Source organism: Mus musculus, chromosome 6 (genome assembly GCF_000001635.26).
Source record: "Mus musculus strain C57BL/6J chromosome 6, GRCm38.p6 C57BL/6J".
NCBI lineage: Eukaryota > Metazoa > Chordata > Mammalia > Rodentia > Muridae > Mus > Mus musculus.
The window spans coordinates 83,227,978-83,246,041 of NC_000072.6; the positions used below are offsets into that span (position 1 = coordinate 83,227,978).

The 18,064-nt window shown below is 49.3% G+C and overlaps 1 protein-coding gene across 6 annotated transcripts in view; it reads left to right on the forward strand.

Moving 5' to 3' along the window:
• The window catches only part of Slc4a5 (solute carrier family 4, sodium bicarbonate cotransporter, member 5), a 97,366-nt gene that overhangs the window by 20,398 nt on the left and 58,904 nt on the right, over positions 1-18,064 (forward strand). For 4 of the 6 annotated variants that reach the window (XM_006505964.2, XM_006505965.2, XM_006505967.2 and 1 more), the window contains exon 4: positions 12,633-12,762. In XM_006505964.2, coding sequence (XP_006506027.1) covers positions 12,633-12,762 — 130 coding nt within the window. Of the gene's footprint in view, positions 1-9,388; positions 9,786-12,632; positions 12,763-18,064 lie in introns of those variants that run through there. The other 2 variants (XM_006505966.2, NM_001166067.1) reach the window with 2 other exon arrangements.

An 18,064-nucleotide genomic window follows, 5' to 3' on the forward strand; every position in this document is an offset into this window, starting at 1 on the left:
CATCTTTGATGCCCCGGACCCTGCTGGGAAGCTCACCTTGGGCGGCTTCCCCCTATACCTACGTGTCGGTTGCCTCTCCTACCTGTGCCCTTCTGGCGTGGTCTGTCCTACACCTTCACTACAGTGGAATCCCCGCTTCCTCCTTCCTCAGTCCCTTCCCAGGAATCTTAAAATTCCCACCTCTGTCTCCCTGCCCAGCCATTAGCTTCTGGTAAAAAACAACTGGGGGCAGGCTTCCTTTAGTCCTACCTGTGGAACACTGCAAACAGGTTATGGGGTAACATAATTAGCATGAGAACACAGCCACCTCTTTTTTGTGATCAGAGAATCTCACACAGAAGCAAGAGTCTTAGGAGAAGCATTCATGAATGCTTGAGTTCATTTTCACTCTACTCAGCAGCTAATGAGAACTTGACCCAGGTCCCAACCAGGTGGGCCTGGCCCAAGCTGGGATATCCCAGCATTCAGTACCCTCATCCATAGGTGGCCAGCTATGGTGGATTGCCAACTGCTTCTGTCTTCTCAGGATGGAAGTACTTCAAGGAGGTGAACTGGGTGGCTGGTCACACCATATTGCCAGGGGTTACCAATTGAGATAAAGACTCAGTCCACTGTGCCTGGTCGGCTCTCCCACAGTGCACTTACACATACTGACTCATATTAAGAGCACAGAGCCCAAGCCTTTTGCTTCTATGAGCAGACATTTTGTTGGTTTGGGTAACTTCACTGCTGCTGAGATGTTTATAAACTCCTTCTGATGGGAGGCTCAAGAAAAAATATTGAAGCTTAATTCTACTTACTGGGTATTGAACTGTTTCAAGGCCATTTAAAAATAAAAACAAGGGCTGGAGAGATGGCTCAGTTAAGAGCACTGACTGAGCTTCCAAAGGTCCTAAGTTCAAATCCCAGCAACCACCATGGTTGCTCATAACCATCCATAATGAGATCTGACACCCTCTTCTGGTGTGTATCTACAGTGTGTTTACATATAACATTGGACTGGAGAGAGCAGAAACCCTGAGTTCAACTCCTAGCAACCACACAATGGCTCACGACCATCTGTACAGCTACAGTGTACTCATATACATAAAATAAAATAAAACTTAAAAAAAAAAACTGGGGCTAATGAGATGGCTCAGCAGATACAAGCCCTGGCTACTCTTTCAGAGGACCTGGGTTTGATTCCCAGTGCCCACACGGCAGCTCACACTTGTCTGTAACTCTGTCCCAGGGTGTTCAATATCCTTTTCTGCCTTTGCAGGCACCTGTTTTACACACACACACACACACACACACACACACACACACACACACACACACACACACAGAGAGAGAGAGAGAGAGTTCCAAGGCTTTAGGATGGAGAAGCCTTTCCTGTTGACTTCCTTTCTTTCTCTCCTTCCTTCCTTTCCTATAAGTTCTGTCTCTATCCCGTTCTCTGCCCTCCAACCCCTTCTGGCAGGGTCTCATGTATCCCAGGATGGGCCTAACTTGAATGTGGCCTAGCCTTGAATTCCTGATCCTCCTGCTTCTACCTCCCAAATTCTGGGACTCACAGACCTGCACCAGCACTGGTACTAGTGATCAGACCCAGGGCTTTGTGAATGCTATGCAAGCAAGCGCTCTACCAACTAAGCTACACCCCCAGCCCTTGGTTCCCATTTTTGATGAGGAAGAGCAGAGGCAGAGGACTAATTTCTCTCTACAACATCTCCTCTATCCAGGAGTGTCTGAAGCAAGCTGCTTCAAATATATACACAAAGATAGTTGGGTTCGTCTTTGTCAGGGTCACTATTGCTGGGATGAAACACCATGACCAAAAGGCAAGTTGGAAAGGAAAGGGTTTGTTTCATTCACAATTCCATATAACAGTTCATCATTGAAAGCACTGAGAGCAGGAATCTGACCACAGGAGCTGATGCAGAGGCCATGGAGGGATGCTGCTTACTGGCTTGCTCCTCATGTCTAGCTCAGCCTGCTTTCTTATAGAACCCAGGATCATCACCCCAGGATGGCACCACCCACAATGGGCTGGGCCCTCCCATCCTCCATCAATCACTAATTAAGAAAGTGCCATACAGGCCTTCCTACAACTCGGACTATGGAGGCATTTTTCTTTCTTTCTTTTTAAAGATGTATTTATTTTTATGTGCATTGATATTTTTGTTTGCGTGATGTCTGTGTGAGGGTTCTAGATCCTCTGGAACTGGAACTTCAGGCAGTGGCGAGCTGCCATGTGGGTACAGGGAACCTGGGTCCTCTGGAAGAATAGTAAATGCTTCCAACTGCTGAGCCATCTCTCTAGGCCCATGGAGGCCTTTGCTTAATTGAAGTTTCCTCCTCTAAAATGACCTTAGCTTGTGTCAAGATGACATAAAACTACCCAGCACACGTTTCTCTTTTTAAAGACTTATTGTTTTTAATTGTGTGGATCTGCATGAGATCATTCGGATTCCCCGGGGCTGGATTTATATACAGTTGTGAGCTGCCTGCCATGCTCTGGTGTTGGCAACTGATCTTAGGTTCCAAACTCAGATTCTCTGGAAGAGCAACAAGTTCTCTTAAACACTGAGTCATGTCTCCAGACCCTGAAAAATGGGCTTCTTTTAGAGCCTGAATCTTTAAAATGGGATAGCTTTCTCACCTTCGGGATAGGAGGAAATGAAGGAAGTAGAGAGAAGGGGGGAGGTAGATGCTTCTCCAGCCCCTAAGATACTCAGCTTTAAAAATGAGATACTAGAACCCCCATTCTTAAAAATCCTCTAGTGAAGGCTGGAAAGGTGGCTCAGTGTCGATTCTCCCAGAGGACTGGAGTTGGATTCCCAGCATCCACATGGTGGCTCGCAACCATCTGTACCTCTAGGCCCAGCTGATTCAACACGCCCCGATGGCCTCTGTGGGCACTGCATGAACATCATGCCCTGACATACACGAAGGCAAAATACCCATATACATACAAAACAAAATACTTTACATGATTCTGTAGCTGTTATTGGTGGGTGTGAGTCCAGTGGGCACCTGATGAGAGATTTAGGTTCTTATGCCCTGAATGAGAAACCTGGGCGGGGACAAGTGGAGAGTAACAGTAGCAGAGACAGAAGGGGGGCAAACACTTCCAAGACAGGAAGCCGGCAGGGGAGGGAGGAGCTTATAAGTTCAAGGATACTGTCTGGAGAGTTGTGACCCTTTATGGGTCATTTCATAGTATTCACCTTTCTATCTCACCTGCATACTCTGGCTTCTCCCCTGCATGCTTTACACGTTAGAGGTGGATCTGAGAGGTTTCCAGCCTTCCTGTCTGCTAGCTGGCCTAGGCATATGGTAGTCTCCCAGCCTCAGGGTGAGGCTCTTCAGACCCCAGCCTCTTGCCTCATGGTTTCTGGAAGTTTCTCCAAGGCTACCGACCTGCAGGCTCAGTACTTCTAACCTACCTCACTTCCCTCTGAGTCTCCTCATGTGTCCTTAATTTTTTTGCTTCTTTCTCCCTCTTAGCTTAGCTGCAACCATCCACTTTTGAATGACAATGAATTCACGAAATTCACTAAACCAAACATTGAGGACATCCAGTGTGGCATTTGCACATCTAGGATTAGGATTGGCAGCTGTGACATAGTAAATTGCCTTTTTATCATGTTGGGTCTCCAGAACGGGTGACACTGATGAAGGCTGGTTTCCCTCCCTCCTGGGTTGCCCTTCCCTCAGGGATTTACATGGGCTTGCTCTTTGATCTTACATTGAAACTGATGCCCTTCCCCTGCCCTGAGGAGCAGAGTGGTTTAGGGAACTCAGAAGGAAAAGACTAAGGGACTTTTTAAATAAGCCTGGGCTGTCATTGTCCTACCCCCAAACACACCAAGATTTGCCTGATGCCATCCAAAAGCACTGTTGGGAAGACAGCCACATGCCAGTCTGGCGCTGCTTGCTCCCCTCTTCAGAACACAGCCAGAGAGGCTCTCCTTGACCTGTTTTTCTTTCTTCAGATTGTTACACCTGTTTGCCTCCAATCTTTGTAGCATTTGTTTGTTTTAGCACACAGAAACACAGACAGACAGACAGACAGACAGACAGACAGACAGACACACACACACACACACACACACACACACACACACACACACACACACACACACACACACGGGGCAGGGGGGAGGAGCTTTTTCCACCATGTGTGTCCCAGGGACTGACCTCTAGCACCCTCCCACCTCCACACACCCACACCCACACACCCCCCCACAGAGCTTCCTCACAGCCCATTGCCTCCCTTCCATCTTTTACTAATTCCCAGGTACTTCCTGTTCTAACTATTCCCATGATTTGTAATTCCTAGATTTGCAGTTTTAAAAGGTTTTAAAGGTTTATTTTGAATTTTGTGTTTCCGAGTGTAGACACCGGGGCATATGCATATGAGTTCGGGAGCTTGTGGAGTCCAGAAGAGGTGTCCAATTTCCTGGAGTTAAAGGTGGTTGAGCCACCTGACATGGGGGCTGGGAATGAGCTTGCATCCTCTGCAAGAACAGTGCATGCTCTTAACTGCTGCACTATCGCTCCAGCACAATCTTAGGGTTTTTAAGAAGGCTCTCCACACCTTAGAATTTCATATATAGAGCTATACTGATAGCAAAGAAACCTACTTGGGTGGGATTGGACACATAGAGAGACACAGAGAGATACTGTTTCTATTGTAACTATGTTTGTTACAAGTCAGTTCACTGCTACTCCACAGAGTCACCAATGAAGAGAGGAGAAATGGCAGCCCCATTGGCATAGCTCTCACCTGAAATGGCCCTCCTACACCTTGAGCCAACAGAGAATCACTATGGTCCAAGCTGGCCTCGACTCATAGCAATCCTCCTGCCTCAGCCAAGTGATGAGATTATAGACAGGTCATATATACCAGGTCAATGTGACTTTTTTTTCCTTTTAAAAAAGACTCATTTACTTTTACTTTATGTATATGCATGTGTGCCTGATGGTGTATGTATGTGTGCCGTGTTCATGAAGGTGCCCACTCAAGCCAGAAGAGGGTGTCCAACCTCCCAGAACTGGAGTGACAGGCAGTTGTGAGCTATTTAGAATTAGTTGAGAACTTGAGCCTGGGCCTTCTGCAAAAGAAACAAGCATTCTTAACTACTGAGCTGTCTGTGACCAGATGGGAGACTGCCTCAGGCAGTTCAAGAAATAACTCTTAGGGACCAGGGCTTTGTGCTTCCTCTTCCTCCTCCTCCTCCTCCTCCTCCTCCTCCTCTTCTTCTTTTTTGTTTTGTTTTTGTTTTTCGAGATAGGGTTTCTCTGTATAGCTCTGGCTATCCTGGAACTCACTTTGTAGACCAGACTGGCCTCGAACTCAGAAATCCGTCTGCCTCTGCCTCCCAAGTGCTGGGACTAAAGGCATGCGCCATCACACCCAGCTTGGCTTTGTGCTTCTTACACTCATGCAGGCCAGCAGATCCAACGAGGACAGAAATGACATAACTTCTAGGTCAGTTAAGATGGCCTGTGTTTTTGCTGTGGTCAGCATTTCTGACAAGCACCCATACCCATCTTGAGTGACTTACCTATACCCTGGGACTAGAGTGTGCTCTGGAAGAGAGGGTCTGCTCATACCTTGCTTACTTTAAAGTACAGTTCATCTACAAAGAGATCAGCTTCAGTGGAGCAGCTAAGGAGAGAGAGAGAGAAAGAGAGAGAGGGGGAGAGAGGGGAGAGAGAGAGAGAGAGAGAGAGAGAGAGAGAGAGAGAGAGAGAGCACAGAGACTTCTAAGAATTGGTCTTGGCCAGGGAAGTGTATATAGGCCATCCACCTGAGAGCAGAAAAGCCTCTACGCAAGGCACAAGGCACAGGCAGGCTTGGAGGACACAGCGACCTTGAGTCCCCTCCCTGGGCTGCATGGTCTCTCCAGCAGCTTGTGGCAGATCTATTCCTTCCTCTTTCTGCCTGCACCCTCAGCTTCCCAGGAATCATCAGGGAGGACCAGTTAACTGAGAGACCCAGGTCAGACTTTCCAGGCACAGATCAGATGTTTAATTAACAACTCCCGATCTCATGGGTTATGGCGCCCTGTATCGCTGAAAGACCGCTTTCAGGGGTGGGAAATGGGCTGGGCCCATGTCCCCAAAGCCATCTTCCACAAGAGGGACTGCTGTGAGCACAAACAGGCAGGTTCTCCTCTCCTGCCTTAGAGAACAACACATGTGGAGTTTATGTACAACGTCAGGAAAAGGAATTTCTCAGTCACGACACCAGGGCATGGAGTTCTCATACAGAACTCGCTCATCCCAAACACTCGCTTCACACCCTTGGCAAGAACGACCCTGGCACCCTCAGGCTTTGTCTCCCTCTGCCCTGTATTCTGGGGCCCAGTGCCACTCGCGGCAGCTCGCACCTCCTACAGCCCCACCCCTAGCTCCTGTCCCCGGGGTCTCAGGCACTTAGCTCCTTTCTTGTGGCAGCTAATCCCTCGCTGATGTGCTCATGATTTTAGTCAAAGTCACTCACCCAGAAACTATTTAGTGAGTGCCCCTGCTGTGTAAGCCCCGGGTCAGCAGACAGCAATGTCACGGAAGTGGGTCAGACCCTGACCATGCAGAGCCGAGGGAGAGGGGAAACAAGAAAGGCTCCGTCAGAGGCCGAAGTTACTGACTTTCAGGTGGCGCTAACTGCTCCCCAAAGCATTCCTAGGGTTCTGAAGCCCTTGCTCCTCGCTGGGGGTGGGGCTGGGGGTGGAGCAAGCTCGCTGGGGGTGGGGCTGGGGTGGGGCAAGCAGTCTTCACCTGTGCACTTCCATTAAACAAACAACCAACACCAAAAAAACCTAAAGCCACTCTGTGTCCTTCCAAATTTCCCCTCCAAGGCCAGGCCCAGTCTGTTCCTCCTCCTTTTCCTCCTTCTCTCCCTCCTCCTCTCCCTCCTCCTCTCCTTCCTACTCTTCCTCCTTTCCTCTTCTTCCTCCCTTCCCCTCCTCTTGTGTTCTCTCTTTCCTCTCCTCTTTTTTTTCCTCCTCACATTATTCCTTCCCTCCTCTTCCTTTCCTTCTGCTTCTTTCCTTTCCTTTCCTTTCCTTTCCTTTCCTTTCCTTTCCTTTCCTTTCCTTTCCTTTCCTTTCCTTTCTTTCCCTTTCCCTTTCCCTTTCCCTTTCTCTCTCTCTCTTTCTTTTCTTTTTTTTGTAAAACAGGTTCTTCTGTAGCCCAGGCTAGCCCGGAACTCACTTTACAGTTGAGGTTAACCTTGTGTTCCTGAGCCTCCTGCTTCTATCTCCCAAGTGCCGGAACTGCAGATGTGTGCCACTGCCCCTAGTTTGTCTGAGTCTGTTTCAACAATTGGGCCCACAGTATGCACCTCTTCCACTACAGACCAAAGGGGCCATTACTTGTGGCATTTCTCATGAGGAGGGCTAGCTTGTAACATACTAAGTGTACATGGGGCCACAGCACCTTAGGGAAGTCCCTGATGCAGTGGTCCAACATGTGGTAAGATAAACCTTGAGTGGGCAGGAAGGAGGGGCTGTGATAGGGAAGGGCCCCAGCAGAAGTGGCCGGGGCAGGGTCAGACAGTGAAAAGGACGAGGTCCCTGGGATGTTCAGGGTGGGAGCAGGCTGGTGATAGGAAGCTGGTCATAGCCACAAGCGCAATGGTAGGAATATCACTTGAGGGGCCGGTGAGTGCTTGTCACATTGCTAGGATTATTCCAGTTACTCTCCACCAGAATTCAGAGAAGTGGATGCCATCATTTCTACTTAGTTAGCAGGGAAACTGAGTCTCACAGAGGTTACTGCATTGCCAATACAATTACTGCTAATAATTTGCAGCATCAAGAGATGAACCCAGCTCTGGCCTCTCTACAATGTTAACGGTCTCTCCAGTTTCTTTTGAAATCTTTCTTTTTCTTTCTTTCTTTCTTTTTTTTTTTTTTTTTTTTTTTGTTTTGTTTTGTTTTTTTTTTTTTGAGACAGGGTTTCTCTGTGTAGTCCTGGCTGTCCTGGAGCTCGCTCTGTACACCAGGCTGGCCTCAAACTCAGAAATCTGCCTGCCTCTGCCTCCCAAGTGCTGGGATTAAAGGCGTGCGCTTTGAAATCTTTCTTTGGGTGTGGAGGTAGACCCTGCCTCTGACTTAGTGTGTCCTGTAGAGGGTGCTTCAGTAGGACTTAGTAGGACTCAGTAGGACCACACTCACAGTGGAGTGTAATCTATGAGGCCAGGACCCTCAGTGGGGACACTCCTGGGATGTCCACTGCTGGGGACTCTGTGATGGTAACTTTGCTTGGAGCTCCCCATGAACCTGATCATATTTCTGTTTCTTTACATGGGCAGAGTGGGAGCCAGGCATGGTGGTGCACACTTGTAATCCCTGAACTAGGAGTGTGATGCAGGAGGATGTCTCAGATTGGAGCTAGTTTTAGCTCAGTGAGTAGAGGGCTGGCCCAGCATAACAGAGGCCCCATTCAAGCCCCAGTGCTCTCTGATGATGTTGCGACAGCACCAGCACCCTGGCCTGTAATCTCAGACGCACCAGACTTCATCCTGTGTCTCAGACCCTGGAGGCCCATCTGGGCTGCACTTAACCCCCATCTCAAACAGACCCTGCTTGATCGTCTAACCTCAAGTATGACAATGTGGTCAGGGACCCGGGCATGGGACAGTATGTAGCCAGCTCTCCCCAGACAACTCACCTGCACCAGGGCTTTCTGAGGTGTCCACCAACTCCCCATTTTTATCTGTGAACTGAAGGTTTGCACTTCATCATCATCAAGCCCCCTCCCAATTCTAAGACTTCGGAACCGAGTTTGTAGTGCTGCCTCTGAGCCTCTGTGACCTCCGTTCAACCTTGCACATGGTAAGCACTTGTTGAGCCAAACCCCAGATTAGACATTTCTCAGAGAGCAAAGTAATTCCCCCATGGGGTTCATACATGCCCCCGAAGTGACCAGTTCCTGCTGTCCATGGGCTCCCAGAAAACATCCACTCAGTGACAACGCTTGTCATTTTGTCGTAGAAGTGGGTACAAACAGCAAATCCAGGAATTGGTTTAAAGTTGTGAAGAGAGCTAATCCAGCCCCATGCAACATTTTAAAGCCCACAGCAAGCACCACCCCCACCCCCCCAACAACAACAACCCAACCTCCACGCCCAACTCCCAGCGGTTGGTGAGGCTGTCCTGGCCAGGGCACCAGGCCTGCCAGGCTATTACAGACTGCTCACCTGCCACCAAAATCTCAAGATCTTAACGAGGCCCTAGGGGGGTTGTGTACAAATGCTACCTCCCAGCCCCAGCCTTTATAAGGAGCCTGAGAGGTGCCCTGCTCTACTGGAGCCTCCAGGTCTGTCCGGAAGGGCTCTAGGGGAGGGGGAGGGGCCCGCGGGGAGCGGGCGGGGGAGGGGCAGCTCTAGGTGTTCTCACACAGTCCTCAGCTGCCACCACCCTGCTGCTGAGGAGCACACAGGTCCCTGTTTGAGCTTCAGCGCTAAGCCTCCTCTCTCCATCATACCTCAGATTCCCCCGCCCCCTTTCTTTCTCATTTGCTGGTTTCTCCCAGGATTTCCACGAAATCACTCACACCCATCGCTATTTCTCTCGAGCCCCAATCCCCCACCTTCCCTCTCGTCCTTCTCCTGCCCTCCTCCTCCATGCCTCCCTTGCTGCTTAACTAGAAACAAAAGTGAGTTTGTTTTGTGGGGAAGAGGATACTGGAGGAGACCCACAGCCAGGGTAGCAGCCACAGAAGCAGGCTGGGGCCAGAGGCAGCACCAACCTCCGGAGACTCCAGCGCTCAGCTGTTCCAGGGAGCAGGTACTGCCCAGACAGGCTGGTGCTCGCTCGGATAGACCCCTACTCTGCCTGTGCTTTCTAATCTGCTATCTCTTAAGGATCTGTCCATTTATTTGCCTTCTCCTGGCCTTGAAGGATGTGGAAGATTGCAGATATACAAAATAGGGGACAGAGGTCTAAAGGATGGTATGGTCCTTGTTTTCAGAGAACTGTATGTGTGATTCTGATGTGACTGGGCTTGGGCACAGCAGAGCCAAGGATGCACTAGGCTAGGTCCAGATTGCTGGCGATGGTTTGAACCATATCACCAAACCCAAGCTTTAGGTAATGAAGAGCCACCCAAGGCTTTTCAGCTGGAAATCCACGAGAGCAAATCTACACTTGAGTTGCTATCGGGCTAGGGATGCAGCCCAGTGGTGGATTGCTTGCTAAGTGCAAACAGGTCCTGGGTCCCGTTCCCAGCAAGGCAAATCCAAAACTGAGCAGTAGCTAATAGACTGATCCCATAGGGAATTGGTTTGTTTCTTCAGAATCAAAGAGCCATAGTCATCTCCCAATTTGAAGGGAGAAAAGAGAAAACAATGAGGTTTTTGTTTGTTTGTTCTGTTTTAGGATGGTTGGTTATATATTTGTATATTTATTTATTTAGGAGATAGGATCTCTCTTTGTAGCCCTGGCTTTCTGGAAACTCACAATGTAGACCAAGCTGGCTTCAACCTCAAAGAGATCCCTTTGCATCTGCCTCCCAGGAGCTAGGATTAAAGGTGTATTGCCATAAAGGCACTATGCCTACACAAATTACCTTTTTTTAAAAAGAAATTTCCTTAAACTCAATAAGCCAGTGAAATAAGTTTAAAACAATAGAAACATTTCAAACTCAGATACATCTAGATCAGTGACGTTCATTGCGGGTCTATAACCACAGAAGTTACTAGCACTTTTTTCTGCTAAGAAAATCGTTTCTACCCTGTGTGGACAGGGTCCCCCTCAAAGAACGCTATGATTCTGGAAGTCCACTGCACAAGCTTGCTAGGAATATTTAAAGAGCGAACTCGGCTGCTGCCAGGCCATGGATGGGGTACCCAGAGGTGATGAGGCTGGGGAGGCAGCAGGGGCTGTTGGACGAGGTGCTGAGGACGGTGAGTGGAGGAAGGATCGGCCCCAAGGGTGGTGGGCAGCAGGGTACAGGCTAGCAGAGAGGAATCTAGTGGACTTCACACCTGCATGCCTTTATTTCCTCTCGGAAGTGGGCTAGAAGCCTAAGAAGTTTACTGAGAGGGACTAATGGTTGGGGCTGGCTCTGAGGGACACAGGAAGGGTGCAGACAAGGCCAAGCGGAAGGTTCCACGGCCAGAGGTTTTCTTCCATGAGTGCTGAGCCTGCATCCTGGGGTTGGTGGCGGTAAGAGGCAATAGGGCCATCTGTGGTCTAAGCCTTGTGACAGGTGTATCATGCTCACACGTAAGCGCTAACTGTGTGACTCATGTCCAGGTGGACTGTGTCTCCTACCTCTGGGACTCCAGGACACGTTCAACATGAAGATGATCGTGGTCCGTGGTGGGTCCTTGTCTGGGTGCTGTTGAATGCCTGGCTCTACCGGGAAGTTTCAGGGGAGAGAGAGGTTAGGTTTGAAAAGAGTTCTTCAAAATACGGACAGGGAAGGACCAAGTGATCAATAATTGAAGGCAGAAGTCGGAGAAACTGAAGAGATAAGAGACTCAGAAGAGGTGGGAAAGCTTCATGAGGTCAGTCTGCGGACAGTTGGTGGGAGGTTGAGTGAGGGGGCTGATGAGCAAGTAGTCTGGAAAACACACGGAGGAGATGGGAGGAGCCAGGGGAGCCAGGGATGCCTTCAGGCCATCGTTTGACATCTTGTCATCCCCCTGGGCAGCTCACTGAGTTGCAGCCACACTGCCCTTCACATGCTCATGGGCATGCTCACCACAGGGCATCTACAACACACTTCCTTCCCCCTGTGTCCAAGTCACATTTCAAATGCCATTTTCAGAGGGGCTTTGTGGCCAGCATACTCTATAGCTTCCTGTTTTCCTTGGTTGTTTTGTCTTTTCTTTTCTCTCCTCTCCTCTCCTCTCCTCTCCTCTCCTCTCCTCTCCTCTCCTCTCCTCTCCTCTCCTCTCCTCTCCTCTCCTCTCCTTTCTTTTTTTCAGAGCCCTCACCACTATCCCAAACGGTTGTTTATGGATTTGTTTACCTGCTTGTTTCCGGTCCTTGCCGTAGCTAGCACGTGGATCATTCCCACAGCTTTATTTCCCAGTCCCAAGGACGATGCCTGGCGCGGAGCTACTAGACAACGGGAAGAGGGAGGGAGTGGAAAGGAGGCGCCTGAGAAATGTTCAGGAGGTGGCTTCCAGCAGGTCACCGTGAGGAGGCAGGATACCCAGGAATCAGGCCCCCCTCGCCAGTGTGAAAGCCCACAGGGTGCTCTAGCCCCACCTTTCCGTGGACCCTCTGCCTCCTCGTGACCGCTGACTGCTGGCTCGGGACCCAGCGGAGCAAAAGAGAGTTCTAGGCTTTTGTGCGGAGTGTTGTTGGGTCAAGGTGTTCTGCTTTTCACTTTCCCAGTCCTGGATCCTGCTGCTGCTGTGCCTTTAGCCATTCCTCAGCCTTCACTGTCACTTATAAGACCCTGGAATCTAAACACAGCCCAAATTCCTTCTTATCTCAAAGATTAACACCTGCAATCCAGTCCAAAGGGACAAGAGTTCAGCTGACCCAGAAAATGGACTGAGCCTCAGAGAATGGAGAAATACCCCTCCCTTGCCCGGGTGCCTGCTCTGTTCCTGTGGGCCTTGGGGCCCTTCTGGCCTTTGGGCACTCGGCAGACCCAACTTCTTCATGTTTTTTCAGGGTCTCCAGCTGCTGAGCAGCTGCAGGACATCCTGGGGGAGGAAGATGAGGCTCCCAACCCCACCCTCTTCACAGAGATGGACACTCTACAGCATGATGGGGACCAGATGGAGTGGAAGGAGTCAGCCAGGTGAGAGGGAGCCCGGATGGAGGAGGGGGCGTGGCCAGGGCCCAGGCTGGGCCAAATCTCCTGCTGGGAAAGTGGTGTTAAAGCCTGAGTCCTTCGGTGAGCACCTTCCCAGCTGCCAGTTTCTGTGTCTAGAACTCTAAAGCATAGGGAGCAAACATAAATGATTGTTGTTGTTGTCAAAGAAACGACACTTCAAACACCAAGGGGCTAGCTCAGTTGGCAAAGTGCTTGTTTGGAGAAACGGGGACCTGACTTCTGTCTCCAGAATCCATGTAAAATAATCTAACAGTGGTGCTGTGTGCTAGTAACTTCAGTGGCAGCCAGGGGATGAAGATATGCCCATTCCAGGAGCTGAGGCCAGCCAGCCTAGCCTAAGGAAGTTCCAGACCAATGAGAGGGTCTAAAAAATGGTGGGCAGAACCAAGAAACAGGCTTGTTCTCGAATCTTGAAATATATACCTGCACACACATGTGCACTCTCACATACATGAATAGGGAGAGAGAGAGAGAGAGAGAGAGAGAGAGAGAGAGAGAGAGGGAGAGATAGCATGATGGAATAGTAGACCTATGCAACAACCCTGCAAAACTATAAAACCATATATTCTTCAGTGTCAAGTGGTTCAAACTAAATGCTATGGAAGGGAATGTTCCAGTCCGGCTGGAGTACACAGGGAGGACTTCCTGGAGGAGGAAGAGACGTAGGACTGAATGGCTCATCATTCTCAGCAGAGTTTGGACAAGCAGAGTGGGTTACAGAGGTGGAGCAATGGAAGAAAGCAGAAGGGTGTAAGGAGCTGGCTTGGTGGATAAAGGGCTAGCCGGGCGACTGTGAGAACCGGAGCTTAGACCCCTGGGATCCATGTAAAAGCCAGACAGGAGCAGTGGTCATCTGTAATCTCAGCCAAGGAGCAGAGACAGGAGCTCCCCAGGACAAGTGACTACCTAGACTAGCCAGAAGCTGTGCGCTGAGCTCTGGATTAAGGTTTACCTCAATAAACAGAATGGAGAGCAATTGAGGAAGGCTTCAGATGTTAACTACAGGACTACACACACACACACACACACACACACACACACACTTGTACCCACATACACTCATATACACACTCATACACACATGTACATACACACACATATACACACATGCACACAATACATACTCACACACACTAACATGCATATGCATGCATACACATACACACACACTCGTACACACACCACACAAGCAAGTAGATGCAAAAAGAGGGCATGGAGAGAGAGTCCCATGAGTGTGGAAGGGAAGGAGGAGGACCCCGTCTAGAAGGGTAGTGGAGATGCATGGTGAAGACAGGAGTGGAAGTTGGGTCTGAGTAACATTTGTGCTGTGACTGGGACAGAGGGACCTCTGAACCAAACAGAGCAGGTTAGTAGTCCCACGTGCTGCCCAAAACCCAAGAAACAGGGAGGGACAGACAGGACAGCAGGGGAGACCCCGAGGACTGCTGAGTGTTGGAAGACTGGTCTCAGCTTTTGCCTGGTTTCAATTACCCCCCTCCTTCCCGGAAAACAAATAATTTTGCCTGTGTTTCGTTTCATTTTGTTTTCTGAGACAGAGTTTCTCTGTGTAACCTTGGCTGACTTGGAACTCACTTTGTAGACTAGGTTGGCCTTGAACTCAAGAGGTCTACCTGCCTCTGCCTCCTGGGTGCTGGGATTAAAGGCGTGCGCCATCACTGCCTGACAATAATAAATTTTTTTAAGCCTCTATCCAGGTGGGATGTGTGTAGGTGAGTGTGTTTTCCTGTCTTGAGGCACACATACATGAGTGTGTGTGTGTGTGTGTGTGTGTGTGTGTGTGTGTGTGTGTGTAGTACCAAGGTTAATACCAGGAATCTTTTCTCAGTTGCCCTCCACTTTGTATTCTGAGACAGGGTTTCTCTCTTGGAACCAGAGCTTACCAACTTTGTATTCAGAGTTTATCTACTCAGCTAGTCTGGCCACGGTAGCTCTCCAGCTTGCTCTGCTTCCCCTGCACTGAGACAAACGAGATGTCACACTCACTTGGCTTTTACATGGTGCTGGAGCTCTAGTCCTCACACCTGAGTAGCAATCACTTCATCTGCTGAGCCATCTCTTCATTCAGGGAAAACCATTTTGATTTTATCAAATTAAAACCCAGGCTATGGCTGTGTCTCCATTGGTAAAGGATGTACCTAGCACACAAGTCCTCGGTTTGATTCCCACCACCACACCGCTGAAACCCCAGCATGGAGGAGGTGGCGATAGGAAGACCAGAAGTTCAAGGTTCCTTCTCAGCTATGTAGTCTGTTTAAGGCCAGCATGGAATACCTGAGACTCTGTCTCAAAAAACAAAACAAAACAAAACGTGATTAAACTAGGATTCAATCAACTAATTTCCACAGAGAGAAATTAGATACTATAAAGTAGTGGTTCTTAACATTCCTAATGCTGAGACCCCTCAATACAGTTCCTCATGTTGTGGTGACCCCCAATTATTTTCATTGCTACTTCATAACTGTAATTTTCCTGCTGTTACGAATTATAATATAAATATCTGCTATGCAGGCTATCTGATATTCGACCCTTGTAAAAATGCATAAACTAACAACTCCCAGTGGTGCCCAGGACAGGGTCTGCATGGGACCACTCTGACACCGGGAGTCTGACAGCTCCCTCCATGGCCTGGATAGTTGCTGGGCAAAGGGAGGAACATAGTTCCACATCTCAGACCTCTCTGCCCCTTCTCTGCTGCAAAGGCATCTGGAAGAAGGGCCACTAAGAGGAATAACGTCCTGCGGTCCTCCTGGAGGAACCAACCAATCAGTTCCACAGCCCACAGTTGTGCCCAGTCCCCCCATGCAGGCTCAAGAGCCTCCTCTCATCCATAGTTCACTGAACCCCAATGTGCTGAGACTGCAGGCTCACCCCATTCAAGCCCCACAGAGACCCCGAGGAGGGCAGAGCTGAAACCTGACTTCATAGATGGGGTGAGGTGCAGAAGAACTAGTAGTTTGCCAAGGGCCAGAGAATCAGGTCAAGTCTGGATTGTCCCCCCACCCCCAACCTGTCTGACCCTCCAGCTTGAGGTCTCTTGGTCTTTGCTATGCTCTCCCAAGCTTATAAGCCATTTCCCTCCACCCCCTAGCCCGTTCCTGGGACACCGTTTGGCTTTTAGGGGTAGACCTAGGGCTGAAGGCAATTCTTTTGGAGTTGGAGCTAAATACCCACAGCTGCAGAGCCTGGGACCTCTAACCAGGGTTCACAAGATGGGAAAGGGCAGTTCGGATTGCCAGGGCTCAGCCTGGAGGACTGTCATTTACCACCTCTGAGAGGGAGGGCTCTGAGACAGTCTGTCCCAGGCACAGTCTCTTCCACTCAAGGTGGAAAAATAGAGAAGAAAGCTTTTAAAAGGCCTTCTCAGAGACGGAGAGGGACTGCCTTCTCTACCTCCCTGGGCAGAGAGAGTATTTACCCCACTCCCCCACCCCCTTCACTGACAGTTTGTGCCTTCAATTCTGACACTCCCAAAGCAGTGAGTTCAAGGCCTGCCTGGCCAACACCTTAGCAAGCTCCAGGCTAGGTAGGACTACACAGTGATACCTTGTTGTAAAAAAACAAAAACAAAAACAAAAGCAAAACAACGCCCCCAAAAGAAACAAAAACAAAAAAGACCAATAAGAACAATTTAAAACAAGCAAACACAACCTAAAACAACACCAACCAATCAACCAAAACCAAAAAAACCACAAAGATAAAAGTCGACATGCTTAGTCAGGCCTGCTTGGGATTTGTCATGGCTAACATTCCTCCCAGCTAACAGACTGTAGGACCCATATCTGGGAAGCCAGAAGTCTCAGAAGTTTCCAGACTCAAAGAATCAACAAATCCCAGTGGATTCTGGGCCTCTGGAATAACAGAAGACAACTGAAGGTGTCTCTTACAGACCCCATGCCCTGGCATTAGGGGACTAATCACACATCAAAGAGAGTGGAGGAGGGGGTCGCCTTCATAAAAGTACTTAATTTGCTGCAGGGAGTGCTTGCTTTATTGAGTTAGGAGCTTAAGAGAGTGAAAATCTCAAATCCGCAAGGAATTTTCCCTGGCGGTGCTTTGTCGGGTGTTTATTAGTTTAGGGGACATTTCAGGCTCTTGAAGGAGTCACTGCTGCGTAGATTTAAGTGGCTTTTGGAGATCTGCTGAGCCTTGCCCCCGTGCACATAATCGGGACTGTATGTGCAGTGGCACTTCTGATGTGATCGATGGTAGAAGGCCAGGCTGTTAATAAGATAGACTGTTATTAATTCTGTCTCTTTGGCATTCCGACGTGGGGGGCGGGGGTCTGTCTGCTCACTAATAATGACCTTGTCTGAGGGAGTTGCTGAATCAGGTGAGGTAGGGGTGATCCCCCCATTTTATGAGCAAATTACCCCAAACCCCAACCTTTTTCAAACCAACACCTGCCTAACTGAAGGAGAAGAGGCTGGAAGGAGAATGGCCCAGGTTGGAACGCACCCAAGGCCCAGGTTGGAACGCACCCAAGAGTGGAGGACTCTTCAGGGTGATTCAGAAATAACTAGAGCTTAACACTCAAGAGCCTTGAGAACACGCTCCAAATCCAGGCTGCTCTGGCCTCCGCTCAGCAGCCTGAGAGCAAGAACTTGCCAGAAAGTTCTTAGGAGATACATATGCTCTGAGAACATTCTCGTCACGACAAGAAAAGAGTTGAAAGGTGCATGTGAAGTGGGCCAGCTTAGCTGAGTTGGAGTGCTTGCTCTCTTTTTTGAAAGTGTCTCATCTAGCCCAGGCTGGCCTCAAACTTGTTAAATGGCTATGGAGGATGGTTTTGGAGTCTTGCTCCTCCTGCTGTCTGGTGCACATGGTGCTAGGGGGTTGAGCCCAGGACTTCATGCACGCTAGGCCAGCCCTCCATCAACTGAACTACATCCCTCGTTCCTCATTAGGACACTTTCTCGAAAGTTCTGAATGGTTCTCCACACGTCAGCAGGATGGAGGGAACTTAGGCTCCCACATCAGCCTTGAACCCACTCTCATTTACGATCCGGCATAAAGCTCTTTTAGAATATGTCCCTTCTCTGCATGGGGCTGAAAGCTTCTCCAGCCCTCTGGGTCAGCTTTCTAGGGCCAGAACTACCCCCTCTTTATAAATCAGAGGAGGAAGCTAAGGCCACTCAGTCAACAAACTTCCTTCACTCACTCAAGTAATAGTTACTAAGGTCTTCCTGACTATAAGCCTTGAGCCATTTAAAAATGGAACATGGCAGATGCTGTCATTGTTTAATTG